The 27,885-nt window shown below is 43.6% G+C and overlaps 1 protein-coding gene across 2 annotated transcripts in view; it reads right to left on the minus strand.

The window, feature by feature from the left end:
• SLC26A5 (solute carrier family 26 member 5) overlaps positions 1 to 23,258 on the minus strand; it is a 39,807-nt gene extending 16,549 nt beyond the window's left edge. Inside the window, exons 1-7 of one of the 2 annotated variants that reach the window (XM_054017852.1) lie at positions 23,240 to 23,258; positions 10,083 to 10,295; positions 9,734 to 9,873; positions 7,066 to 7,176; positions 6,313 to 6,497; positions 5,519 to 5,683; positions 3,858 to 4,010 (exon numbers count right to left, since the gene is read on the minus strand). In XM_054017852.1, the coding sequence (XP_053873827.1) occupies positions 3,858 to 4,010; positions 5,519 to 5,683; positions 6,313 to 6,497; positions 7,066 to 7,176; positions 9,734 to 9,873; positions 10,083 to 10,237 (909 nt within the window). In that variant the 5' untranslated portion in view covers positions 10,238 to 10,295; positions 23,240 to 23,258. Of the gene's footprint in view, positions 1 to 3,857; positions 4,011 to 5,518; positions 5,684 to 6,312; positions 6,498 to 7,065; positions 7,177 to 9,733; positions 9,874 to 10,082; positions 10,296 to 11,029; positions 11,103 to 23,239 lie in introns of those variants that run through there. The other variant, XM_054017843.1, reaches the window with a different exon arrangement.
• Between the last annotated feature and the right edge of the window lie 4,627 nt (positions 23,259 to 27,885).

Here is a 27,885-nt window from a genome sequence, read left to right on the forward strand (position 1 = left end):
GAGAAAAAGGAAGTCTCCTCCTCCACCCCACATCCTCTTCGTTAAGCTACTTTGTCTTTACACAGAATTGAAATGGGGCATCTGGAAGTACAGTCTCACATCTCTCAGCCAGACTGTCACTGCTTACCCAAACCCTGGACATTGGTCATGAACCCTGATATTTTTTTCTTTAGCATATCCAAGGAGACACCAACAAGATGCATACTAATACTAGCACTTATACAACTCAAAGCACCTTCTAAAAGGTAGCTAAGCAGTATTACCCCCATTTTACAAATAAGGACTGCAAAGTTAAACACAAGACTGTCCCTGAGATGTGAAACAACCTAATGAAAGAACGTGGCTGGAACCAGTCCCATATGGGATTATCAGTCAAAAAGGGCAAGGCCTGATGGGTCCTCTTCCATAAAATGGATTTATTTCAGTGCTTTGGTACTGATGGAAATGGTGTTTTGAACCATTAATGTTGAACAACATCATGTTTTTTCGTAAGTCAAGACAGTAAGGGTGTGATGGGATCCCCAGGGTGCAGCCTGGAACTGTGGGACTGCTGTGCCCCCTTAACTCTCCAGCCTGGGCTGTCTCTCACAATGCTTTGCTAGTGCCAAGCAGCAAACCCCTCCAGGCGCTGTTAGCACAACCGCATGTGGAGCCCCACACCCAGCTATAGTGCATGAATGCTCCCAGCGCCACTCATGAATCACACAGAGAAAGGCACCAGCCAAATCCCCACAGCCCTAAGCCTTGTACCTCAGGAATATACAGTCTTGCACTGCTCAAGACGAGCAGTTATTAATTGGTTCACCACTTCATCAACGGAAAGTGGATATACACCAGCCTTTGTAAACCTGAGCAGATTTACCAAACACTTCAGGCAAACTCACTGGCAAAGATAAACAGTAAAACAAGTTTACTGATTACAAAAGACAGATTAAGTGATTATAAGTATTAGGCAAAAAGTCAGAGTGGTTACCAAAATAAAATATAAGCACGCAGTCTAAATTCTCAACTCTATTAGACTGGGCAACATATAGGGCTTGTCTACACTGGCACTTTACAGCGCTGCAACTTTCTCGCTCAGGGGTGTGAAAAAACACCCCCCCGAGCGCAGCAAGTTTCAGCTCTGTAAAGCGCCAGTGTAGATAGTGCACCAGTGCTGGTAGCTATGCCCCTCGTGGAGGTGTTGTTTTGTTTTTTTTAAGAGTGCTGGAAGAGCTTAAGCAGTTTCTCACCCCACTGAATATTGCAGTTCATAGTACACAGGTTTCACCCTTGAAACCTGGGCCAGTCTCCTCTGTTGGAGTCTTCAGTCTTCTGAGCATTCTTGTTGCTTGCAGCATAAGTGGGGGGAGGAGAAAAGGCCAAGCATGTGGCCCATGTTCTGTTTTATACCCTTAGTCCATGTGCTTGGAGAACAAGTCCAGACACATCTGGTGGGCATGGCTGAGTCACAAAGTGAAGCAATACCTCAGTGCGTCTCCTGTGAGTGAGTCATTGAATTGTAACTCCTCTGCTGGACAATGACTGGTGATATCTATTCAGCACCCACCCGGGTGTTGGTTACCTCCCTTGTCATTGTGTTTGGAGAGCTAGTATCTGGGCACTTCCCAAACACACAGCATATTTTAGTGAGAACCATACAACACAATTCTTATCATTTTATATGATACACATATTTAGATGGAACAATGACTTTCAGCAGACCATAACATTTCCCATGATACCTCACATGGTATGCTTTATATGCAATATCACAATTATATGTAAATGAGGAATATGGGGACTACAGGGCGCTCCCACAAGATATAGAATGTCACAGAGAGTACCTGTATAAAATACACAAATTATAACATTGAAGTCAAGGTCAAATCCAAGACTTCATTGCAAATCTACATGGTCAACATTACCCTTCCGATGACAGTCTAACGTTCAACTCCTACTAACTCTAGGAAGAGTTTGTTCTGTATTGTTAAGACATTGCTGCCTTCGGAATCCCGAGAAACACCTTTATGCAAGAGTCTTAGAGGATTTTAATAGGTATTAACTCAATAAAGTACTATAGAAATTACTCTCAATTAGGGCTGTCGATCAATAGCAGTTAACTCAAAAAAATTAATCGTGATTAATCACAGGTTTAATCACACTGTTAAACAATAGAATACCAACTTAAATTTATTAAATATTTTGGATTTTTTTTATATTTTCAAATATATTGATTTCAATTACAACACAGAGTACGAAGTGTACAGTGCTCACTTTATATTATTTTTATTACAAATAGTTGCTCTGTAAAAATGATAAACAAAAGAAATAGTATTTTTCAATTCACCTCATACAAGTACCGTGATGCAATCTCTATCATGAAAGCACAACTTACAAATGTAGATATTTTTTTGGTCCATAACTGCACTCAAAAACAAAATAATGTAAAACTTTAGCGCCTCCAAGTCCCCTCAGTCCTAATTCTTGTTCAGCCAATCGCTCAGACAAAAACAAGTCTGTTTACATTTGCAGGAGATAATGCTGCCCACATCTTATTTACAATGTCACAGGAAAGCGAGAACAGACGGTCGCATGGGACTTTTGTAGCCGGCATTGCAAGGTATTTACATGCCAGATATGCTAAACGTTTATACGGCCCTTCATGCTTTGGCCACCATTCCAGAGGACATGCTTCCATGCGTTAATTAAATTTGTGACAGAACTCCTTGGAGAAATAATTGTATGTCTGCTGCTCTGTGTTTTACCCGCATTCTGCCATATATTTCATGTTATAGCAGTCTCAGATGATGACCCAGCATGTTGTTCGTTTTAATAACACTTTCACTGCAGATTTGACAAAATGCAAAGAAGGTAGCAAGGTCAGATTTCTAAAGATAGCTACAGCACTCAACCCAAGATTTAAGAATCTGAAGTGCCTTCCAAAATCTGAGAGGGAGGAGTTGTGAAGAATGCTTTCAGAAGTCTTAAAAGAGCAACACTCCGATGCGGAAATTACAGAACCCGAAACATCAAAAAAGAAAATTAATCTTCTGCTGGTGACATCTGACTCAGATGATGAAAATTAACATGTGTTGGTCTGCACGGTTTTGGATCATTATCAAGCAGAACCCGTTATCGGCATGGACGCATGACTTCTGGAATGGTGGTTGAAGCATGAAAGGACATATGAATCTTTAGCACATCTGGCACATAAATATCTTGCAACACTGGCTACAACAGTGCCAGGCGAATACCTTTTCCCTCTTTCAGGTGACACTGTAAACAAGAAGCGGGCAGCATTATCTCCTGCAAACTGTAAACAAACTTGTTTATCTGAGCGATTGGCTAAACAAGAAGTAGGACTGAGTGGACTTGTAGGCTCGAATATTTACATTGTTTTGTTTTTGAATGCAGTTATTTTTTGTACATATTTCTACATTTGTAAATTCAACTTCCATGATAAAGAGATTGCACTACAGTACTTGTATTAAGTGAATTGAAAAATACAATTTATTTTTACAGTGCAAATATTTATAATATAAAGTGAGCACTGTACACTTTGTATTCTATGTTGTAACTGAAATCAACATATTTGAAAATGTGGAAAAATATGTATATAAATAGTATTCTATTATTAACAGCGCAATTAATCAAGATTAATTTTTTTAATTGCTTGACAGCCCCACTCTCAATACCTATAGGATTTAATAAAGAATGAAATCTTTTCTATAGGCTTTTGAGAACCATTCTATAGAATGTATAGCAGGGATATATGTCACTATTAAATTTTACAGGACTTTTTCCATGTATGCTTCACAGGTGAAATATTGTGTGTACATTCACAAAATATATATAACTATTCACAACTGACTTACCACAATGATCTCCATAGGAATAGGAACTGGCAGTTTCTTCTTAAACCGGTCATTAATTTCTTTGCCACTCAGCAGCAAAACAATGCATGTTAATCCAACAACTAAGGTTGCAATGTTGGTTTTTGTGATATTTGAAAGTACAGCAATTAAACTCTGCAACATAATACAACTCTGTTATTCCATGATGATTTTATTTGTCCAAAGATATTTGTAATCAGTTGCTTAATAGTCTCTGCCCAATAAGCCAAGATGTGTTGCTATCTGGGTTTTTGCTTATTTCCAGAGTACGAAAGCACCTCACAAACTGTAGGAGGAAATAATCTAGGTGGAGGAGATCCTATGTATTTTTTTACTCCTAACAGTAAATATCTGAGTAAGGGGAGTACGTTATTAGAGCAATTGCTGGTCCAAAAAACACAGGACATATTAAGTTGCTTTTGTGGCATTAATGTACATCTTTTTATGGCCAAAAGATGCAATACCTGAGTTTGTCCAGAACCGGACAAGAAATTTGAACAAAAGGCTTTATCAGAGGGCAAAATAAGGCTAAACACCTAGTTAAACCATACTCCAATAGTCTCAAGCAGTCTTTAGCAAGTCAAATCTGTTTAAAGCTATATAAACAGTTTTAAAGCTACTGGACAGAACCAGTGAGGGTACCGTGGCAATGGATTCTTTTTGGCTGGGTGACAGTGATCTTCCAAAACTGCTGTTGAACTGACCAAAAAGCTAAAAGTTCTTAAAGTTAAAAACATCTTAAAAGGAAACATTGCCCTGTATCATTAATAGAAGCGGTTATAAAAAGAAACCCACAAGGAACACAAATCCCAAGCCTTGCTGCAGGCAGCCACATAATTATAAAAGGGGATACACTGTGAAGGTTACACAGTGTGCTTGGAAAATATTATCCTTTTTCCTCCTAACTGCTTCAAGTGCTAACTCCCCCCGGGCTTTTTGATAGGTCGCCTAAGCATCAAAGCTAAAAAGTTATCAATGTCGCACCCCCTGTTTCTGGGAGGCTGGTTACATTTACACAAATAGATGATAGATTTAATCTTAGGTTTTCTATAGCTCATTATACCATTGTAGCTTTTAAGTGCTGCAACTTTTCTACTGGTGTGTCATCAACTAGTCCAAAGGATTGGGTCTCCTAAGAGATCATAGGCCTCCAATATTCCTCTGCTCAGACTTCCTTGCTCTGGTCTTAAAGGCAGACACTGAATTACAGCAAAATCTGGTTTTCCAAACTAGTGGGAGAGATAGATTTTAATATATTTCAACTACCTCCCTGTTTATGAGAACAGACAAAGGGGCAACACGATGTGCAACATGCACACAGAAACACAGCTGATAATGGGACATGCTCATTTAGACTTGCAATTTATAACTCAGTGCACATAATATCTGATTTTTCAAAGTTCAACTGTGTCTGTTTTTCAGAACCATGCACAATGGCTTAGCATACATTTAAAGTTACAATAATTAAATCAGAGCTTCTGAATATTTTCTAAACTGGAGTGCTGTGTCAGAGACATGTGGAGATTGGAGAAGCTGATTATGATATATTGTATATGGGTAGTACAAAATGGGAAATGACTGCCTAGAAAGGAGTACTGCAGAAAGGAATCTGGGGGTCACATGCCTTTAAGATGGTTACTTACATATAGAACTGAAAGGGCTCCACTGTAGCGTTTTGTCTTGATTCCAAGCAGATACTTTAATTGGGAGGTAAAGACATGAACTGCCGCGGCCGTAGTGAACCCTCGTACCAGTGGCTCCGTTAGATAGATGGCTACAAAACCAAACCGAAGGAGACCTAAAGACAACTATTGAAGAACAACAGGGTCAAATTATGCAACTCACCAGTGCACTCAATTGTAACGTAAAACTCAGCACTGTAGAGAATACAGAGCAGACCAGATTCCTGCCAACCCTGACATTAAGCAAACCGGAGACAGTCCAAGCAAATCTAGGCTTCCCCTCAAAACCAATTCTACTTCCCCCTTTCTGCAGGAATAAAGTTTCAGTGAGCAACATTCTCACTGACCCAGGCCAGTCTGAGAGGGTTCAGTGCCATCAATGCTAGGACGGAGTCGGGGTATAGGTGTCACACATAGACCTGATAGCCTATGGTTTATGGAGGGCTTTAAAGAAATAGTGAAAAGAGGTTTCCTGTCAGACCAGAGGTAGTAGTGATGGAGGAGGAAAAGGATCTCTCTGATGTGCCCCAGCCAAAGCTGAGATGTCAGGAGACATGCCTTGCTTCCAAGTTCTCCCTTAATCTTAGGTACATAGATAGCATGACGAAGCTCATATCCCCCAGAACTGTGTTGGGACATGAGCACTAGCATTTTACTGTGGGGTCTGGGCAGCTTCAATAACCTGGGACCCCCTACCACTGCAAGTTTGAGAGAACTGCCCGAACTTGCCCTGCAGCAAGCTATAAACATGTTACCTGTATGATCCCTGAAAGCAAGGTGACGGCCACAGCTACCTTTACCCTCATAGCATCTCTGGCTTTATAGTTTTCAAGGAGATCAGTGCTATTGGTGGAATTAGATTCCATAATATTAAACATTTCATCAGGAGCTTCTCTGACAGCAACTCCACCAATCATCAGACTAATCACAGCAAATGTCCCTGAAATAAAAGACAGAGGAAAAATAGATGCGAATTCTGCACGTCATTTAGGACAAACTTTTACCTGCTTGTTACTAGGGTTCCTTATACAATGGATTATCTCATGTTTGTACACTTTTGTGGAATTAAACATTTATCTCCAAACTATTTTAGAGAGTTTTCAATCAATAAAGTTGCATTTTTAGTAGTGAAATTTGCCCTTATATTCAAGGCCAATATAGTGGTTTATACATTGAATAAACACTCCTGTGGCAGGTAAATATAATTATTTTACAGATGCAGCGAAATTAAATACATTTGTCTAAGACCACGTAGCTAGTTGGCAGCAAAGCTGGAGTTCCTGATGCTCATGCTCACTCTGCTAGCTGCTGTTGCTTTTATTCCTTCTTAAATATATTAGATAAGATGACAGCAAACACAACCTGCTGGCATTTGAGACTATGAAAAGTACCTAAGAATTTCAAGTTTAATGAAGAAAAATAATAATCAGAAAGTTTGTGCTATTTATTCATTTTTACAAAGTATTATTTGAAAAGAAAACACTTCAGTTGTACATAAAGAAAGATACCTATTGATATATGTCTGGAGGTCCCAAAAAAGGTATATAGAAAAACAGGATAAAATGAAGAATATAGGCCAAATACCGGGGGAACAGCAGCCAGCAAAGCGTAGGCTAACCCTAGAAAATACAATCAGAGAGAAAGGAAGCCATGTTAGGAAAAAACAGAAAGGGTCTGTTTCAATATAAAAACCACATCATCCCCTTAATGATATAAAAACTATTAAATACATGTAGCAAACATTTCATGTCACATGTCCAAAGAGACATTAGAAAAGAATGTTCTTCAACTGCACATGTAAATTTAGGGCCTGATCCCGCAACCCAGAGTGATCCCATTGAGGAAACAAGAAGCTTGCAATGACAGGCTTTGGGGGGTGCATGTATTTTTTAATGGACCATGTCTTCAATCATCTCTCCCCAAGAAGCTTCGTAGAATAATAAAAGACAAAAAAGACTAGGACTTAACTGCTGAAGCATCCCACATTTGCTTTTCTTCCTTTGCCAAATGTGTGTGCCAGTCTTTACTGATTTACGCTCAAACAACCACACTGGGATCACTGGTGTTGCATACTGGTGCAAGTCAACACAAACTTGGCTCAAATGTAAAATACAAGGGAAGGACCAAGCTGTAATCTCTTGACTTTTACTTCATTCGTTTACTAGTGGAAGTGATAAAGAACAGAAGCTTCTGTTCATAAAGGAAAAGATCTGGAGTGGTTCCCAGAAGCACTTGCAAATACCAAGAGAAAGAATCATATTTAAAAAAAAAGGAAGCCACAAAATGAAGAGCAAAGTTCACTGCTGCTCACCTATAAATCATGTGGCAATGACTACTATGAGATAAGGCTGCTGCAGTTTGTGTTTCCAACACATAACAGACATGCAATACCTCTAAATGCTTTGTCCAGCTAGCGTCTCATTTAAAGTATTTTGAACATTTATCATTAAATGTAAGTAAAACTAGAGATTTTTATTTGATATGCTAAAAATAAAAATAAGAAGGCTGCACCCAATATCAAAATCCTTAAGTTAAACTGAGAAATGCACAAAACCAATAGACTGCACACCCAGAAAAGGAATAAAAGCCTCTCTGACAGGCTAGGGTTTGAACCTTCTATTACTTAGAAGTGATGACGCCTGTAAAAGCCTCAGACACAGCTGACTCTTTTTACTCCTTCCTAGATTTGTCTCTATTCAAAGAGGAGAGTGTGATCTGGCAGTGTGATCTCAAACCAAACCAAAGATAAGGGAACTCACTTACACTTGCTAATAATAGTGGTTGTAATAGCAGTAGCAGTATTGAAGAAGTGCCCAAAGCTCCAACCAGAATCAGGGTCCCATGGGGCTGGGCTCTATACATACATACATACATACATACATACATACACACACAAAGCTGTGCCTAGACTAGACTTTCTTGGGAAGCCTCCCACTGCAGCAATCCCATTGGTGGCAGCAATGACCTGCATACTAGCATAGACAGTAGGTTAGTATTTTTACTTCTAAGTAGGTCTGAAAGACCTGGTGGTAAAATGCTAGTGGCCACCTGAGTCTAGGCTACATGAGTGTTCCCACTGGTGCTGAAGTACCAGTGCTAGTGTAACAGCAAATATGGATCCCTTCCAAAACACACCTTCTACTGGAGTGGACAAGACATGGTTCCTGCCCTGAAGACTTTACTCCACTTACAGGAAAGTGGAGTAAGGCTTCCAAGTTGTTTCAATGCATTTCAATGGATTTTCACTCCTATCGTCAAGCTTCTCTCCACTAGTCTCCATGAAACACAGGAATCACCGCTGCCTACTCTGCACTGGCTGAGCAGGGAAGAAAAGGAGACACCACCATGTCATGAAGGAAAAGATAAGGACCAATCTCTGGCTCCTGATCTTGCTGAAGTTGCTCCAAGCAGCGGAGTCAAGCCAATCTTCCACCCCTCTGGCATTCCAGAGATGCTCTAGCTGCCAGTGACCTATACAAGTGAAGTGGAGAAGTGTAGACCTGCCACTAATCTTGGGATGAATAGGTGAGGAGGGAGTAATAATTAAGGTCTTTTATCAACATGGTATTTAAGTACATGCCTACTTTTAAGGCAAGTGAGTAGTTTCACTGACTTCAACAGGACTACTCACATGCTGACATACTTTGCAAATATTTCATAATGGGCTCTTCAATCTACAGAGAAAAGTCCTCAATCCAATGGCTGGAAGCTTAAGGTAGACAAATTCAGACTGGAAAAGCAGTGTAAACTTTTAATTCTGAGGGTAATTAACCACTGAAACAATTCACCAAGGGTTTGTGGTGGATTCCCATCACTGGCAATTTTAAAATCAAGTCTGGTTGTTCTTCTAAGAAGATCTGCTCTAGAAATTATCCTGGGGAAGGTCTCTGGACTGTGCTACACAGGAGATCTGACTAGATGATCACAGTGGTCTCTTCCGGCCTGGGAAACTGTGAACTGGGGCCAAGTTCTTTGGGCTGGGTGCTCAGAGGGGAGGATTTCACTTGTTACCACTGGCTAAGAAGATGTACAGCAGCACTTTAAATGACAGCCTTTTCAACTGGTTTTCAGCATGTTGTGAAGCACTACCACACACTCATCCAGGAGATCACTGCCACAACAAGACACACATGATGGTCTAAGAAAGATAATAAAATTACACACAGTTCTACTCACCTTGAGGAAGCTGCATAACCCCAGTGCTTATACCTGAGACTATGTCTCCTAACAAATATGCCTTCACTGGATAACGGGGCAGCCATTTTAAAATTGGTAAAAAACTGTAGAGATGAGACTTAGCTTTCTTGGAAGAACAACTGAAAATACAAAAAGGAAAAGAAGCGAGATCATAGCAGAGGGAAATTAAAAAGATTATAAAGCCCATCCCCTTGCTATCAATTTCTTGCAGACCATTGTTTTTGGTTTGCTTGTTTGTTTTGAGAGAGAGAGAGAGAAAATAAATGACCAGGTATGCAGATTAACTAAGGAAGAATTCATAAGGTACTAGCAGATATAAAACCCATACCGACAAGAATGTGCTATCTTCTGGCTAAGAGGCTGAGGCGTCTTTTCCTTCTTGTGCAGCTGTCCTTGTAAGAACTCTTCGTTATATACCGGTCTCTCCACCCAGTACATCTGGGTTTGCACAAGGCACTCTTCATGTTCTTGAACATGTTCCATAGTACATTTCAATTATCAGGAACGGCAGAACCACTCCAAAGTCTCTACAAAAAAACCCCTAGACACACACAAAGATACAGTTTAGCTCATTATTGTTATTTCTTAAACATCTAGTTCGGGGTTTCCTTCCAAGAAGCTTTAAGGACCTCAGTTTGACTACTCCGATACTACAGTGATGAGTGCGGTGACAAATGCATTGATCAGACAGCTTGTATAGCAGCTGTAAAAAATCACAGTTGTGGTCTTCATTACACAGAAGTGAATATTTCTACATTTCTCTTTCAGGTAAAAATCTCCAGCATCAATTATTTTGCAAGTATGGAAATTCAAATTTAACACTGAGGGTTAAATTCACTTTAATCTGTTCTTCCCCTTTCCCTCACCACAGTCTTTCTAAAGAGGACTGCAACAGTTTAGGGAGATGTGTTATTTCTGAGTTACTTCCTGCTACCTCTCCTTATAAAGGGTCACTGTTAATAGGACCAGGAGCTGAAACTCAAATACAAATACAGACTCCCCTTTAAAAATTCAGAAATTCACTTCTCTTTACTCCAAGCAGTCTGTCACGTGATTGCCTCCTTCCCCTAAAAAATTGCATGCTCTTATTTAAGCTATGACAAAACTATCTCTCAGTCAAGTAGGGGATGGAAGTAGGCACAATCCCCATTACCTTCAAAAGGCTAGTCTCCCAATGCCTGTGCCAGGTGTTATTTATTCCCAATCTTGTGCTCACTGAAATCAATGGGAGTTAATTTTGAATGACAAAAAGTGTCTACAACCAGCTAAAAATACCTGACTTCCAAGTTTCTTAACACCTTACAGGCATACAGTGCTCATCCTCTCTGTTGCTCTGCATAGCTTGTTTGTGCAAATATGGGTAAAAAGAAATTTTCCACTCATTTATGAGCAATGAGACAGGGCCATTAAACTATTAAGTAAATAGGACCTGGTTAATGTAAAACATGTCAGATTGCAGAAAGGGAACTTGGATGGACAGGATAAAGCCAAAAAAAAAGCAGCATTTTTTTATATTGACTTTTAAAAGTAAACAGTATGCATCTGCTTCACCTTAGTAACCTGAAAGTTGAAGAGATAGGATAGCACTGATTGCCATGAATGATGCAATGTTATAACATGTTAAGGTTAGATTCCTGATCTGGTCAAGCTGTACCATGGGGGTGGGGAAAGGGTTACCAGAGACCAGCATAGGCCCTGGTGCAAGTTAGGCCCCAAAGAGCTGGTCCAGCAAACAGGGATGAGCTCATAGAATCATAGAATATCAGAGTTGGAAGGGACCTCAAGAGGTCATCTAGTCCAACCCCCTGCTCAAAGCAGGACCAATTCCCAGCTAAATCATCCCAGCCAGAGCTTTGTCAAGCCGGGCCTTAAAAAACCTCCAAGGAAGGAGACTCCACCACTTCCCTAGGTAACGCTGGATACATTTGTTTCAGGATTTCCCTTTGGTTGAGCCATGCGCCCCAGACACCAGTGACCAGAACAGACAGTAGTGTAGGAGTTGCTATGGAAACCTCATGTGGGCACAAATTTTAGATTACAATTGGGCATTACTTTTCTTATATGTCTAATGTTTTAGGGTGAATGTATTTTAACTGTACAAACTAAGGCCCCAATCTCCCCCCCCCCCCATACACGCTTAGCTTTCTCCACACCAGTACTCCCACTGGCTTCAATGGGACTTCTCATACATGTAGAATGACACATGCGACTAATTATTTGCAGGATCAAGGCCTAAGACTGTCAGCAAAAGAATCCACTGTTGAGGTACAGACAGACACATCATTAGAGAGAGTCACAGTGAGGGAGAAGGAATAATAATTTTAGTCATAAAATTACCTTCCTTCCTCACCAATTCCCCTGCTGAAGCACTTGATACAAACCACAAAAGAATATACTGGTTGTTATTGTACTTTATAAACCACTCTCTTTAAATTCAAAGAGATCCCAATCAAAGAAAAGATACACCAGAGGTGGAGAGAGAAAGACTGATAGCAATGCAGAGGGAATTGTAACCACCACCAAGTACTAATTGAGGAAGATTATGAGTCACAGCTCATTACGGATGGCGGCCAGGTCCTAGAGAAGATACATTGTCAGAAACAATCTAAGGGCTGGACTCGCATCGCGTTTACATTAGCGCAAGTCTGGAGCAACTCCATTGACATAAAGGATGTAAAAAAGTTTATATTTTACTTTAGTTCTGACTAAATCAGGAGAAAAAAAACTAAGTGACATTTTGTCTGCATCTTTATTAACATTAAACTTTTTTATAGCATGGAAACTGATTTACAACCTAATAAGCTAGGCTCAAAGACTGCTAGTGACACTCATGTATAAAGTGCTGTTCATTCATGCAGAAGACTTAGACCCCAAGAGACATGTTACAATTACTTCCCTTGCCATTGAAATGTGAATATATATGCTATATACTGAAGAGCAGGTTCAAACCCTAAGAAGCAAGTACACTGATGGGACATGGAACAAATCTGTTCAATTCCAGCCTAAAACGTTCAAACGTGGATATAGAATCTCATTTAGTGTATAATCCAAAGCCCACTAGAGTGGGTGGAAAGGTACCCACTGACTTCAGTGAACTTTGGATCAGGCTCTTAGTCCCCAATACAGCAAAGTATTTAAGCACATGCTTATCTTTAAGCATAAGAGTAGTCCCACTGAAGTCAATGAATCTAATCATCACATGCTTAAAGTTAAATTGTACTTAAATGTTTTGCTGGATCAGGGCATAAATGCATAGACATTAAACAATTTACCAGCCACACACACACACACAAAGCTAAAAAGGATTTGATTCACTGAATACATGTTCAAACAGGATTTAACTATCCAGCATACACAAGCGCCATGGTTGTCTCCAAAGTTAACCGTTTTGAGTGCTAAGCAATGCTTAACGTAATTGGAAGTGGAGTCCCTTAAACCGGTGGTTCTCACCCTTTCCAGATTACTGTACCTCTGTTTTGTCTTGTGTACTCCAAGTTTCACCTCATTTAAAAACTTTCTTACAAAATCGGACAAAAATATACAAAAGTGTCAGCACACTATTACTGAAAAATTGTTTACTTTCTCATTTTTAACCCTATAATTATAAAATAAATCAACTGGAATATAAATATTGCACAGTGTATAGAGCAGTATAAACAAGTAATTGTATGAAATTGTAGTTTGTACTGACGTCACTAGTGCTTTTTATGTAAGCTCTTGTAAAACTAGGCAAATATCTAGATGAGTTGATGTATCCCTGGGGGCAGGAGGGGAAGGAATCTTTGAGATTTTGTGGGTCTATACTATACACAATGAAGGGCTGCTCTCAGATAATCTGTGCTTAACAACAAAGATTGAATTACTGAGCAATAAGAGTACCAGCAGTATTTCTTATCAGCCAGATAAGCTGGGGTAATTGGCAGGCTACATGCAGGAGACTTAAGAGGTAGTGGTTCTTTATCTGACAGATAAAGGCCAGCTCTGGAGGCTATTATTAACCTGAAGGTGTCAGAAAAAGTGTGACTCTTGCCACATTAACACCATGTGGTGACAATGTTCTAAGGCTATGTCTACACTGCATACCTTAAAGCGGCACGCCGCTACAGCCGCACAGTTGTAAGGCACACAGTGTAGCCGCTCTTTATTGCCAGGAGAGAGTTCTCCTGGGGACAAAATAAAACTACCTCAAATGAGGGATGGTAGCTTCGTCGCCGGAAGTGTGGCTCCTGCCGACGAAGCGCTGTCCAGATTGGCGCCTTCGTCGTCAAAACTTTTGTCGTTTAGGGGGGTATTTTTTCCACACCCCTGAGCTACAATAGTTTTAATGACAAAAGTGCCAATGTAGACAAAGCTTAAGTCAGTGACTCTCAACCATTCCAGACTACTGTACCCCTTTCAGGAGTCTGATTTGTCTTGTGTACCCCCAAGTTTCACTGCACTTAAAAACTACTTGCTTACAAAAAATCAGACAAAAATATAAAAGGATCACAGCACACCATTTCGGAAACATTGATTTATTTTATAATTTTACGGTAAAAATGAATAAGCAATCTGAATATAAATATTGTACTTGCATTTCAGTGTATAGTATATAGAGCAGTATAAACAAGTCATTGTATGAAATTGAAGTTTGTACTGACTTTGCTAGTGCTTTTTTATGTAGCCTGTTATAGAATTGATGTACCCCCTGGAAGACTTCTACGTACCACCCTGGGTATGCTCTAAGTGCTCCATCAGGAAGCTTCAAACAATTTACATTGGCTTCTGGAAACTGCATTACAGACCAAATCCTGGTCTGGTTGAAGTTCGTGAGAAAGCTCCCATTGATTTCACTGGACTTGGATTTGGCCTTGTGTGAATGTTTTTAACTGTACGGATATATTGGATGGTCACGAGTGGTGGAGCAGCTCATCCCCCTTAGCCAAAACACAGCACACAATGAAGAGTAACAGAGGCAGAAGTGTGAAATTATGTAGATTTCAGATATTTAATAGGTATACTTAAAAAAAAAAAGTCTCACAATAGGACAGTTTTGTTTCTTTAAACTGCACATTCTGTGACCATCCAGTGGCACTGCTGGATTAGCCAACCTAAGAGCAGCTCCCCTACAAGTCTTCACAGACCTTTTGACTGCATTAAACACAGCAAACATATTACCTCTACCAACACAATATGCCTTCTTATCTCCAATCATAGCCTTACAATACAGGTAGGTTTAATGTGTTACACTAAATATACAGGAATGCTTTTCTGTTGGACGAATCCAAGTTAAACTCGGACTGCAGCCCTTTGAAGTGTTATCTTTTAGTTTTTGGGGTAATGGTCATGGCTATTAACCTATGGACTAGAGCAGTGGTCTCCAAACTTTTTTGATCACAGACTCCTATGAGTAAAAATTTTTTGAGCACACACCCCCTGCCGCACCGGCTCTACCTCAGACTTCCGCCCGAACTGCTGAAGCAAATAAATAAATAAATAAAAAGCCGCTTGGATGAAGCAAAAAAATAAATAAATAAAGCGCTCCTCCTGCCGCGCACCCCAAGGATCCTCTTGCGCACCCCACTTTGGAGACCACTGGACTAGAGGAAACATGCTGTAGCTCAAGACAACAAATGTCCCATGCATCCATGTTTCAAACCATTCATGGTTAACAGGAGATTGCAAAGGCTGTAAATCCCACATCTATTTAGGAAACAACAAAGTTATTTAAAGAAATATCTTAACTCTGTTACTATTTACTCTTTTTTCAACCCCCGTCTCTTCTCAGGCCTGATTCTCCCTTGCCCTACTTGTGCAGTCATCAGACCAGCGCACAGTGGCTGTAAAATGCTAAAAATCAGGATGGTAATGTTTTACACCAGTGCAAAAAGGGTGTAAGTGCTCAGACAAGGTGCTAGGTCACAGAGAATCAGGTCCCTTGTGTTCCTCAGGGTTCTCTCCGTGGTCCCCTCCTTAACTTGCTCTGCACTTTAGCATGGGTCAGACTCATTTCCCAAATGGCTTCATTTACTCTATGCGGATGACTCTCAAACCTACCTCTAACCACCTCACATCTCATCCTGGTTGTCCTGCATCCCACTACAATACAGCAAAGCAAAAACCTTTCCTATCTCCCATGCTTGGAGTCATGTTTAACGCCTCTCCCCAATTCTACATTTTAGGAACCATTTGGTTCCTCCTTGGTTTCAAAAATCCATTTGTTCACTTACAGCCCCCCCCACTAGAGCACCCAGCGACACCTCTATCTCCCCCACTTGCCTTTCTGCTCCATGCACCAGTTCATCCAAAGTCACTTTCCTCACGCACTGCCCAGATCATATCACTCCCCTCTTTGAAACCATTTGTGATTTCTTAACCTCCATATATAGTTCAAGCTTCTCACCCTCATTTTTAAGGCTCTGCATAAATCTGCTCCTGACTACAGGGTTGCCCTCATTATATCCTACTCCCCACACTCATTCCCTCTGTTCCACCCAAGTCTCCTGACTAAACATGGTTTCTTTTCCCCCCCACTATCTCCTCTGTACGTTCTACCATGCTGCTCCCTCTTGCCAGAAACCCCTCTTCTTCCAACTACCAACCAGCAGCTTCTCTTCATGCCAATCTAACACACATACCTTCTGCACTGCCTGCCCATGTCAAATCCACCAATGAGTGACCAGGGCTAAGAGGTGTGAAAAAAGTGATGGTGAGGTCTGTGACAGTGTACCCCATAAGGCTTTATGGGGAGGGGGTGCTTATAAATGTATGTATGACATAACTGGAATATGTTTTGCGCTGTCTGTGCCATGTAACATCTCTCCGTAAGGGTTATGGTCTACTATATCTATTCATCCTATTTGTACATATATATCATTTTCTACTCGAGGTTACGAATATGGGCTGTATGCTTGCCTGATTTCTAAGTAAGCTTTGTGAGGCATTTGGTCAGCTTTTTTAGGAAGGAATTTGCCAGGTTAAGTACCTGATCAGGAGACACTTAGGGAACAATGCATCTTGGAATGCTCCAATCCACATGAGAAGTCTTCCTGGAGACATGCAAGATGCCATGTGGACAATGGCGTCGGCCTGCAAAGACTGAGTCATGCAGGGGCATGTGACTTGCCCAGGTGACTCCAAAACTCCATCTTGGAGCTGGGCTTTGCATAGGAGGGAGGAGGGGGGTCTTCACCCACAAGAGAGAGTCTACTTAAACCTATGGGAGACCCCTCCAGGTTGTCTTCAGCTGGCTAAAGAAGGAGCCTCTCCACCCCCCCCCAGGATACTTGAAGGAGACTGAAACAAAGGACAGTAACTACAGGGGGTGTGAGTGATTGCTGGACCCAGGCTAAAAGGAGCTTAGCCTGTAAAAGGGAGCACTCTGGAACTGGTGAGGAAATTATCTGTATTCAGTTTGATTAGGCATAGATCTGCGCATTTTATTTTATTTTGCTTGTGACTTACTTTGTTCTGTCTGTTACTACTTTGAACCACTTAAATCCTACTGTCTGTATTTAATAAAATCACTTTCTATTTAGTAATTCACTCAGAGTATGTATTAATACCTGGGGGAGCAAACAACTGTGCATATCTCTCTATCAGTGTTATAGAGGGCGAACAATTTATGAGTTTGCCCTGCATAAACTTTATGCAGGGCAAAACGGATTTATCTGGGTTTAGACCCCATTGGGAGTTGGGCATCTGAGTGCTAAAGACAAGCACGCTACTGCGAGCTGTTTTCAGGTAAACTTGCAGCTTTGGGACAAGTGATTCAGACCCTGGGTCTGTGTCTGGAGTCAGACGGGAGTGTCTGGCTCAGCAAGACAGGGTGCTGGAGTCCTGAGCTGGCAGGGAAAGCAGAAGCAGGGGTAGTCTTTGCACATCTGGTGGCAGCTCCCAAGGGGGTTTCTGTGATCCAACCCGTCACAGGTCTATCACTCCCACATCTGCCCATCCCCCTGCCCAGCAATTACTTCTGCCCTACGCCAACCTTCTGAACTCTCTCCAAGCTATCCACATGTTTCTTAAAGTGTGGTATCCAAAACTGGACACAATATTCAAGCTGAGGCCTCACCAGTGCTGACTAGAGTAGAACAATGAACTCAGCGGATATGCTCTGTAATGAATTAATGGGATCTGACCATGAAGAATTATTGCAAGGGCCCTGAATTTCAACTCAGCCCTTACTTAGGTAAAACTCCCACTGAAGAGACCCTGTAAGGACCTCAAGATTTGTTCCTACGTTTGTATTTCCTCTCAGATTGTTTTACTACTCAGCCTACTCTACAAGAAGTCCCATTGGAGTCAATGACACTAGCTGTGGTATAAGCTGCCCTTACTCAGACTAAGTAAGGGTATCATAATTTAACTCTTTGAGTGATGCCCTAATTGCTTTGCTACATGTGGTGCTGTCCATTTGCATTGTACATCGCAAACTGAAACTGCATGAAGAAAACATACAAGAAAATCCCTAGAGTGATTCAACATAAAATTCATGGACATACAGGATTAATTTCTCTATATAATTTTTAGCCTATGATCTCTTAGATGAAGGACAATAGCAATATTTACCTCAGAAAATACAACCACCTTTGATCTTTCTGCAGCCACTGCACTTTACTGTTTTTTTTTTAAATATCCTAGATCATATAATTGATGATTGAGGTTTCATACCTCATTTGCCATGTCAAAGATTAAAATATTTTAGCTTCTAAAGATTTGTTCCATGCCACCAAATTCATTAGCTCTTTAATACGCTATTTTGCGTTCAATAGCTGCTGTTTGTTTTCTCCATGACAACCTCTTATAGGTCACTAATACCCATTTTTGGAACATGTGATACTTATGCCACGTTGATAAGACAGTTCAAATCACGGCTCACTTTAAACAGCAAAGCACCCCAGGCCCTCCCCCACAAAGTTCAGATAACTATGTTTCCAGCATAACTAACCCTATCACAGCAAAAACAGAGGGAGATTTAATTGTTTGGCCATTTGTATTCCTCTTTTGCAGCTCTGGTGACTCTGGGCCTGATCTTGCCACCCTTACTTCATCACTGCCCTCTCGTTAAACTCAGTGACAGCTTTGCCTCATGCAAGAGGAGTAAAACAGTTAAAAATGTTCAATTAAAGCTCATGATATTCAGGTGGGGGAAATCAGGGTCATAGTTTGACTTATGTCCACTTCATCATGCTGAAATGGGTTGGTCAGGATTTGGCAGGTGCATGAAACTATGGGTCAAGTTAATCTCCCCAGAGACAACAATCCCTGGGTTGAGTGCATCAGTGGCCCAAACCCAAGGCCACTGATGCAATCACTCTGAAGTCGGACCCCTTGTCACTGACTAGGAGGAAGAGAACATAAATCTAGGTCTCACACTCCACAAACAAACCCAAAATGCTTTTCCACAGTCCATGTGACATACAGACAAGTGAATTTACAATTTAAAGGGGCTGGAGTTTAGAAGTTTTAGCTCAGAATAGCCAGCCCTACCATCTTTTATGCATTTTTTGCAAGGAGAGTGGAAAAACAACCAGGTGCATGGCTGTGTGTACGAGGTTTTGTTTTAACAGGCTCTGACATTAAGGACTATTATCAAGGAAAGTGTGACAAGAGAGACAGACTTATCAGTCTTTTTGACTTGTGGATGGATAAAAAAAAAGTCACAGCTGGACTTCCTAAGATCATCCTTTATTCTTGTGTCCATTACAGCATTTACTTAATCAACCAATATAACAAGTGAGCGGGTCAGATGAGGTGCTCTCACCTCATGGTAAAACCTCAGAGAGGGGGGAGGAAATCTCTCCAAGGATTCCTTAGCATCGTTTCTCCCTAATTGTTCTTTTGGGGAGATGGGCTGCATACTCTGCCCCAACCTCAGGTGTGTGGGATCCCTGAGAGACTCATTTCTGGCCTAGCTGATGTAAACTTTATTCTATGGAAGATTCTTTCTGGGAGAAGAAGTAGCAACTACTTCTATTGTGTGTGAACTGATATTATTTATCCAATGGAGCCTCTCTCCCTCTTCAAAACCATTCAACTCTTCAGTCAGGGAAATAATCTACATTTACACTGAAAACAAAAGACGACATGGGCAATATTCAGCCCTTGCTTAATTTTTTTTTGTTTACACTTCTAATGTAGATTTGTGTGCAATACACCTTGGACTAAATTCCAATTGCCCTACTCATATGAGTAATATCATCAACCTCAATGACTCCATGAGCGGGATTTGGTCCATGACAGGTTCTGCCCTCATTCAGGCACTTGCTATTTATCTAAGATTATGTTATCTTACTGATAGAGACTTCCCGTCTCCTGTTTGCTCAGGAGTGGACCCTGGTGTGTTTCCTCATTTGGGAGAATCATCCAATGGAAATCAGCTTCCTCAATAATTCATTGTCAAGGTTATACAAGGAGGGGATGAGTTCAAAGTAAAACACTTTGCATTCATATCTCTAGAAGTATTGAGGATTCCTGCTTAATGGAACTAAGCAGCAGACTTGAAGCTCTTCAGGTAAGGCAATGAAGCTGATGCAAAATGTATTTAATTGGAGACTCACATTCTGGGTTTGGCATTTCCCCTCTTACAGCTGATGACATCACTAACAAGGAAAGTGCAAGGGTTGACACTCCTGGACTAGCTTTAAGTGTCAGCTGTTGCAGGATAAAAACCGTGGGCCAGAAGTAACTCTCAGGCCTTGCAAAAATGAAACCATAATTGAGCAACAGTACAACTACACCAGAGGATGCTGTGAGTAGACAACACTGAGGAGTTGCTTTGGATTTCCACCAGTTATTGGTTTAAACTGAAACCCAGAAACCCTAGACATATGCGAGGGTAAGACAGATTGCTGAAGCAACTTGCAGATTTCCTGACAGTCAACTCTTGTTTCAATTTCATCACCATTTTTTAAATGTAACATTGGAGAGTAGGAGTCTAAGTGGCTTAGGCACTTAGGCATTTTTGAAAGTTCCAGTCTTTAATATCACCAGTTACAACAAAAGGTAGCACATAAACCAATATATAAGCATAGCTAATATAATGTTTGTGTCAGCTATGCCCAAAGAGTTTTACATGTCACAATTTAAATTGTCAAGTCCATGTATACAGTACCCCTTCCCAAAGTATGCTAGAAACAATGAGTGTGTCAGTAATTGGGGTCTGTGACAATTAAAGGCACGATCCTGAAAGAGAGTGAGCACCCTTCTTGCAGGACATGTCGTTGCCCCTTGCAGGGTGTGATAGTCTAACTTCTAATGTCTGACAACTTGTTTGAGTTCCGGGCACATCAGCATTTGAGGGGAATTATTACCACCATCTAGGTGTGTCTGATTGCAACACACACAGTCCCAAAAAATTTACAGCTTTCCAAATTAGTTACTTTGGAAAAGGAAGTGTAGCATAGCAATTAGAGCTCAAGACTAGGAAGCAGTAGAGCTGTTCCTACCTCTCTCAAGACTCATCTTTACTGCAAAGTTAACTCAGGTTATAACTCGAATGTTGTCCTTGACTCTTCTCCTGTCCACACACAAAAAGGGTTAACTTGAATGAAGTGGTGCTTCTAACCTGAGCTGGCTGGCCTGAGAGGGAACATAAGCTACAGCTCAAGCAGGCACAACCTGTTTGCTATGACGTTCTGCAGTATGGACTCAAACTACCTTCATTTGAGTACCGGTAGTCCTCCAATGCCTTCTCGGTTCCCAGAAAGGACCAGGCAAATTCTCCCACAATACACCAAGAAAGAATTCATAGTGTGGCTCAGCTTACTGCAGCGCTAAGAACTGCCGGATGTGCCCCCAGAAGTCCTAGCACTACAGACAAGCAAGTTTCAGAGTAGCAGCCGTGTTAGTCTGTATCCGCAAAAAGAAGAACAGGAGTACTTGTGGCACCTTAGAGACTAACAAATTTATTAGAGCATAAGCTTTCGTGGACTACAGCCCACTTCTTCGGATGCATATAGAATGGAACATATATTGAGGAGATATATATACACACATACAGAGAGCATGAACAGGTATGTGTGTATATATATCTCCTCAATATATGTTCCATTCTATATGCATCCGAAGAAGTGGGCTGTAGTCCACGAAAGCTTATGCTCTAATAAATTTGTTAGTCTCTAAGGTGCCACAAGTACTCCTGTTCTTCTTTTTGCAGACAAGCAAGTATTATTTTAGCATGGCTGCTCTCACACAGGCTAGGCTAACTCAAACGAAGAGAACTTGAGCTAACTGCAGCAAAGACATACCCTCGCTGACTTGCTGCGTGAAGCTGGGCAAGTGATCGCCTTACTTTCTCATTTGTAAAACAGGGTTAGTAATACAGCAGAAATGTACTTAGCCAAATCCCACTGTTTACCTAAAACAGAACCCTGTTCCCTAGGGATTTCAGATAAGCAAGCCTTAGATACACTTATAGCAGACTGTATTTGTACACACAAGTATTTTAAGGGACCTTCTGACAATTTTTTCTCTCTCTTGTTGAAAACACCACCAAAAATCAAGTGTCTGAAATGAAACCTCCTTCTTAAGAAAGCCTGCCAGCTTTCCCAGTGCAAGCTAGTTCACACCTGTGTGCACTGATGCTTGACTTCATCACATTTAGAGTGAATGCCTTTACATAATGGGTGTGAAGAGTTATGATCAGAAGCCCTGCTGAGTCAGAGCTATATTATAGCAGACATGACCAAGAAAATGTTTCCTTCACCAGTGGATTACATGAATGTTCATATCGAGGCCTGATGCAATGGCTCATTTGACTACCTAGAGGTTTTCTATGTTCCTCCAAGCCTGGCATAGCCAGGATCATAATGTACCGAGGCACTGTGCAGGAGTGTTGGGAAACTTAACTGGTAAAAGTTTTTAAATAGACTGAGATCCCTGGCTGGAAGTCACTTCTGAAGGGCAGAGTATTGGTATTAGTGCTCCCCAGGTTCCTCCCTTCAGCGCAGAACTAGTGTATTCTTGCGACGTGTGAAGTCACCAGATCCCATTGCCAGGAAATGACTGATCCTATGTCACAACAATCCCCCGGCTTCTCCTTTCACCCGCACCCAGTCCCCAGTCGGGGGCTGTTTGAAGCACAGCGATGGTTAGATGTTGTGTGAGCAGCTAGCGGCCGCATCTAACGGGGTGCACACACCGGCCCGCTCAGGAACTAGCGGGCATCGGCGGGCAGCCCAGGCCCAGGTCCGACTCCCGCCCCTGGCGGAACACATCTCCGGGAGCCCGGCAGCGATAGGGCTGGAGGGCGACGATCCGCTAGGAGTGCGGCGCAGCAAGGCCGGGAGAGCCAGGAGCCCTCACCTGCGCCCAGGCCACCCCCGGAGCCGGGTCACTTGCAGCAGCCCCGGAGTCCCCCCGGAGACTTCCCGCTGCCACAGGGCGCAGCTCCCCGCCGGCTGCCCGGCAGCGGAGCGCAGGGGACGGGAGCCCCCACCCGGGACGCCCCGGACCCGCTGGCCGCTCCGCTCAGTGAGCCGAGACCGACCGGGCTGTACTCACCTCCCGCCGCCGCCCTCCCCAGCCAGGCTCCGCTTCCAACGCCGGCGCCGTATCAGCGTGACCCCGCCTCCAGACTGCGCCCTCCCCTGGGAGCCGGTAGCACCCGGCCGGCACTGCCCCCCGCAGCGCACACGCCGCCCGGCAGGCGCGGTCCCGAGCGTGGCTGGGAGTCGTAGTCCCCCTTCCCATTGGCCCCGGCTCCCGCTGCACCAATGAGCTGCCGCCGGCCCCGGAACGCTGGGGCTGGCGCGTTCCAGGTGAGAGCGGGGGGGGGGCTCCCGGCAGCAGCGCGCTGTCTCCGGCGGGTGTCCGCGCCCCGCCTACTGCCGGCCCCAGTCTGCGTGCGGCCGCGGGCTCTGCGAATGGCAGCGTGGGGCCCCCAGCGGGGCAAAGTGGCGCACTGCAGCCTTGTGATGCTGGGACAGGGGCAGTCACATCTTGGGAGACGCCTGGGGACGGTTCTTAGGGTGACCAGACAGAAGTGTGAAAAATTGGGACGGGGTGGGGGGTAATAGGCGCCTACATAAGACAAAGCCTCAAATATCAGGACTGTCCCTATAAAATCGGAACATCTGGTCACAGGCGCCACCGTTCCTTGGCGCTGGTGGGTGCTCGACCTCACTCTGACTCCGGCACTTTTTCCCCGTGGGTGCTCCAGTTCCGGAGCACCCATGGAGTCGGCGCCTATGCATTTGGTCACCCTACTTTAGGCTGATGTTTGCAAAGTGCTTTTCCATCAAAGCATGGTCTAAGTATGCAGCGTGGTTTCCTTGATTATTATATTATTATTTTTTGCGGAGCTTAGCAGTAAAAATCTCCCGGAATAAATATTAGTGTGAATGAAAAAGGGTGAATCGCCTCCGCCCCCCCCCCCCACCCTCCAAAAAACCCCTTCTTCTCAGTTCTTTGCCTCTTCTGCTGCTGATCAGGAATGGATAATATTGACATTATTGAAATGAGCCAGGCTTTCAGGCTACTGCTGGGAGTAGCTCCAAAGCTCATCTCTCTCACCAACAGAAGTTGGCTCGCTTACCTACATTGTCTCTCTAATATCCTGGGAGGGACACAAGGGTACAACAGTACTGCACAGGCTGAGGTCAACTACATTCAGAAGGCAGGCAGGGGATGGGTTCACAGGCTGTTGGTCTTCATACAACCACCACAGTAGTAAAACACAGGGGTTGCACACTTTTCATGTCCTGTGAGGGATGCTGCAAGCACAACTTCCTTCTTCAGATGGCCATCCAGGACGCCAGGAGGTCAAGGAGGCAGTGCGCCATAGAATGGCTTGACCTGACCAACCCCTTCAGGTCCATACCCCACCATCACATATTTGCCACCCTGGGAGAGTTCGGGATGCCAGAAAGCTTCATCCAGATCCTCCAGGACCTCTACAAAGGACTGCACCACCACCATCCGCACCATGGATGGAGAGATGGTCACCATCCCCATCCGCTGCGGTGTGAAATAGGGCTGCCCCCTCAGCCCCATCATCATCAACCTGGCCATGGAACCGCTCATCCGAGCCATCTCCAGTGGCCTGACCGGCTTTGACCTGCACAGCAAGAAAATCAGCATCCTGGCCTACGTGGACAATCTAGCGCTGGTCGCTAACAGCTTGGAAAGCCTCCAGCAGATGTTTGATGTCGCCAGACAAGCCACCGAGTGGATGGGCCTCCGCTTCAACCCCAAAAAGTGTGCCTCCCTCCACGTTGACGGTGGTGCCAGGCTCTAGTCTGGGCATCATGGTTCCTGATCCAGGGTGAGCCCATGGCCTCCTTCAAGGAGGGAGAGGTATACCAACACCTGGACACACCCACAGGAGTCAGTGTCCGACAGACCCCCGAAGACACCATTGTGGAGATCCTGTGGGACATGGCCAAATTGACTCCTCCCTGCTTGCCCTCTGGCTAAAGATGAACCCCCTCAATACCTTCCTGATCCCCTGCATCTCCTTTGTCTTCAGGGGATCGGCCGTAGCCACGGTGCCCCTGAACAAGGCCGACAGCACCATCAGGCAGCTGGTGAGGAAATGGCTCTACCTTCCCCAGAGGGCCAGCACCGACATCATCTACATTTCCCACAGGCAGGGCGGCACCAACGTACCTCGGATGGGTGACCTGTGCAACGTGGCGGTGATGACCCACCCCTTCCGCCTCCTGACGTGCCCGGACCCGATGGTGACGAGCATCGCGGAGGAAGCCGTATGGGATGTGGTCCGGAAACGCATTGCCAGGGCCCCTTCCGAGCAGGACGTCACCACTTACCTCAGCGGCTCCCTGGAGGCTGAGCTCAGGAGAGACAGGGAAGACCTGTCCTCTCTCTGGTCCTGCACCCGCAATACCTCGAGACACCTAGAAAAGAGGGTCGGCTGCCACTGGAAGTGGTGCGAGGAGCACCAGCAGCTGGGAATACTGGTGCCACGCGTAAAGACTCCGAACCACACCATCATCACCCCAACTGCCAGAACGATGCTGGAAAGGACCCTGAAAAACACCATCCGCTGCCACTATGCCAAGAACCTCAAGCAGAAGCCGGACCAGGGCAAGGTGTCCAGCAAGTGGGATGCCAGCAACCACTTCCTCCCTGGGGGCAGCTTCACCAGGTTCGCCAACTGGAGGTTCGTCCACCGGGCCCGATTAAACTGCGTTCCCCTCAATGGAGCCATCTGACACGGCAACCAGGACAAGCATTGGAGGAAGTGTGGCTATGCCAATGAGACCCTGACCCACGTCCTGTGTGTATGCAAACCGCACTCTGGAGCGTGGCGGCACCACCACAGCACCATCCAGAACTGGCTGGTGAAAGCCATCCCACCGTCCCTGGGGAAGATCACCGTCGACTCCGCCATCCCCAGGACAGACAACTGACTGCGACCCGACATCGTCGTGATGGACGCAGAAAAGAAGAAGGTCCTCATGGTAGATGTCACGGTGCCATTTGAAAACAGGTCACCGGCCTTCCACGAGGCCCAAGCACGGAAGGCATTGAAGTACACCCCTCTGGCTGACACCCTAAGAGCCCAGGGCTACGAGGTCCAGTTACACGCGCTGATCGTGGGAGCCCTAGGCTCGTGGGACCCCCACAACGAGCTGGTACTGACAGCGTGCAGAGTTGGTCGATGCTACGCCCGGCTCATGAGACAGCTCATGGTGTCCGACACCATCAGGTGGTCCAGAGACATCTATACAGAACACATCATGGGACACTGTCAATACTACGTTGAGTAACCAAGACCACTGACCAGGGAAATAACCCACTTCCTTCCCTGACGAACCAAGGGATGCATCCCACCCATGTACTTATTTGCTACACTGATACTGACTTGGACTCTTAATACATTCCATGGATGGTGTACCCGAGGCCACTTATCCACTGACGCTTTAAAAACTCCTACACCCAAATCTGGGTCTATGCTGGTTATGTGATATGTATGTATCTCATGATCCTCATAACCGATACCTGTAATCCCTCATAATTCAAGCCGGACCCCAGGTGTATAGTACCTTCCCTCTTAACTTGTGTATATTTAATTTTAAACATTAACTTTAATAAAATTTTTATATCTACCAATTCTAATGTGAATTCACCATGGGCCTTCATCCAAGCCCGCTGAAGTCACCTGGAGCCACTCGATTCCCTTCAGTGGGCTTTGTGCCAGGTCCTAAAGGCCTCCCTTGGCTGTCTCATTACTCAGCTGTTAATGTTGTAAGCATGGCAAATGACCGTGTAATTTTCAGTTACAGTATGCGTATTTTTTTGTGGATATGATGCTCACATGTTGTGTTCCATAATCAGTTAAATTAACACTAAAGTTAAAAAAATACTCAAAAGTTCCTAAATTGCTTACATCCTGTGTTCCCACTGTGAGTAACCACAGTCACAAAGCTTCTTATCAGACTGCTGTTGTATGTGCCAGAGAAAGGCACCAGACAAGGAAATAAACAGGAAATGAGATGAGCAGTAATGTATTGCAGAATGCATGAACGGCATATGAATTCTGTTGCTTTCCCTCTGCCCTGATGCAATGGTGCAATGATGGGCCAATATTAGGTGGGCATTAAGAGGGAGGAGCAGTTCTTTGGGGGAATGTTGCAGGCTTAGCCCATATTCACTATCTTCCTACCCTGATCCCTCCCTGAGTCCCTATTATCTGCTCATCCCCTCCTGTCCCATAACTGGATTCAACTGTCCTTCAGAGATGTCTGTCCTTTCATACTCACTACCTCCCTATGCGGTCCTCAGGTCCATTCATACTCTGAGCCTCACCTATTACCGACTCACTCCTCCCTGACCCATAACTGGCTACAGCCCTCCGCTGCCCCTACCTCGGCTACAGACAGTGCATCTGATCGTGGATTCCTATGTAAACCCCTATCCAAACACGGACAGTATCTTACCCCAGGTCCATTGCAGGCGGTATGATAGTTTATCAATGTAGTGTCTGTGAGCCTGTGACTTTGAAAAAAAATATGTCAGCTTCTGTGCCAAAAATAAAATAAATTCCAATGAAAAAGGCTCAAAACATCTTTTTTCATTGCATCAGATTTCTTAACAGCAGCTCACAGTGCTCTCAGTGTATAAAGTAGCATGCCAGATTTCATATATTTGTGTGTTACAGTTGTTCAAGTAGAAGACTGTAAAAC

The sequence above is a fragment of the Malaclemys terrapin genome, chromosome 1 (genome assembly GCF_027887155.1).
Source record: "Malaclemys terrapin pileata isolate rMalTer1 chromosome 1, rMalTer1.hap1, whole genome shotgun sequence".
In the NCBI taxonomy this organism is placed as follows: domain Eukaryota; kingdom Metazoa; phylum Chordata; order Testudines; family Emydidae; genus Malaclemys; species Malaclemys terrapin.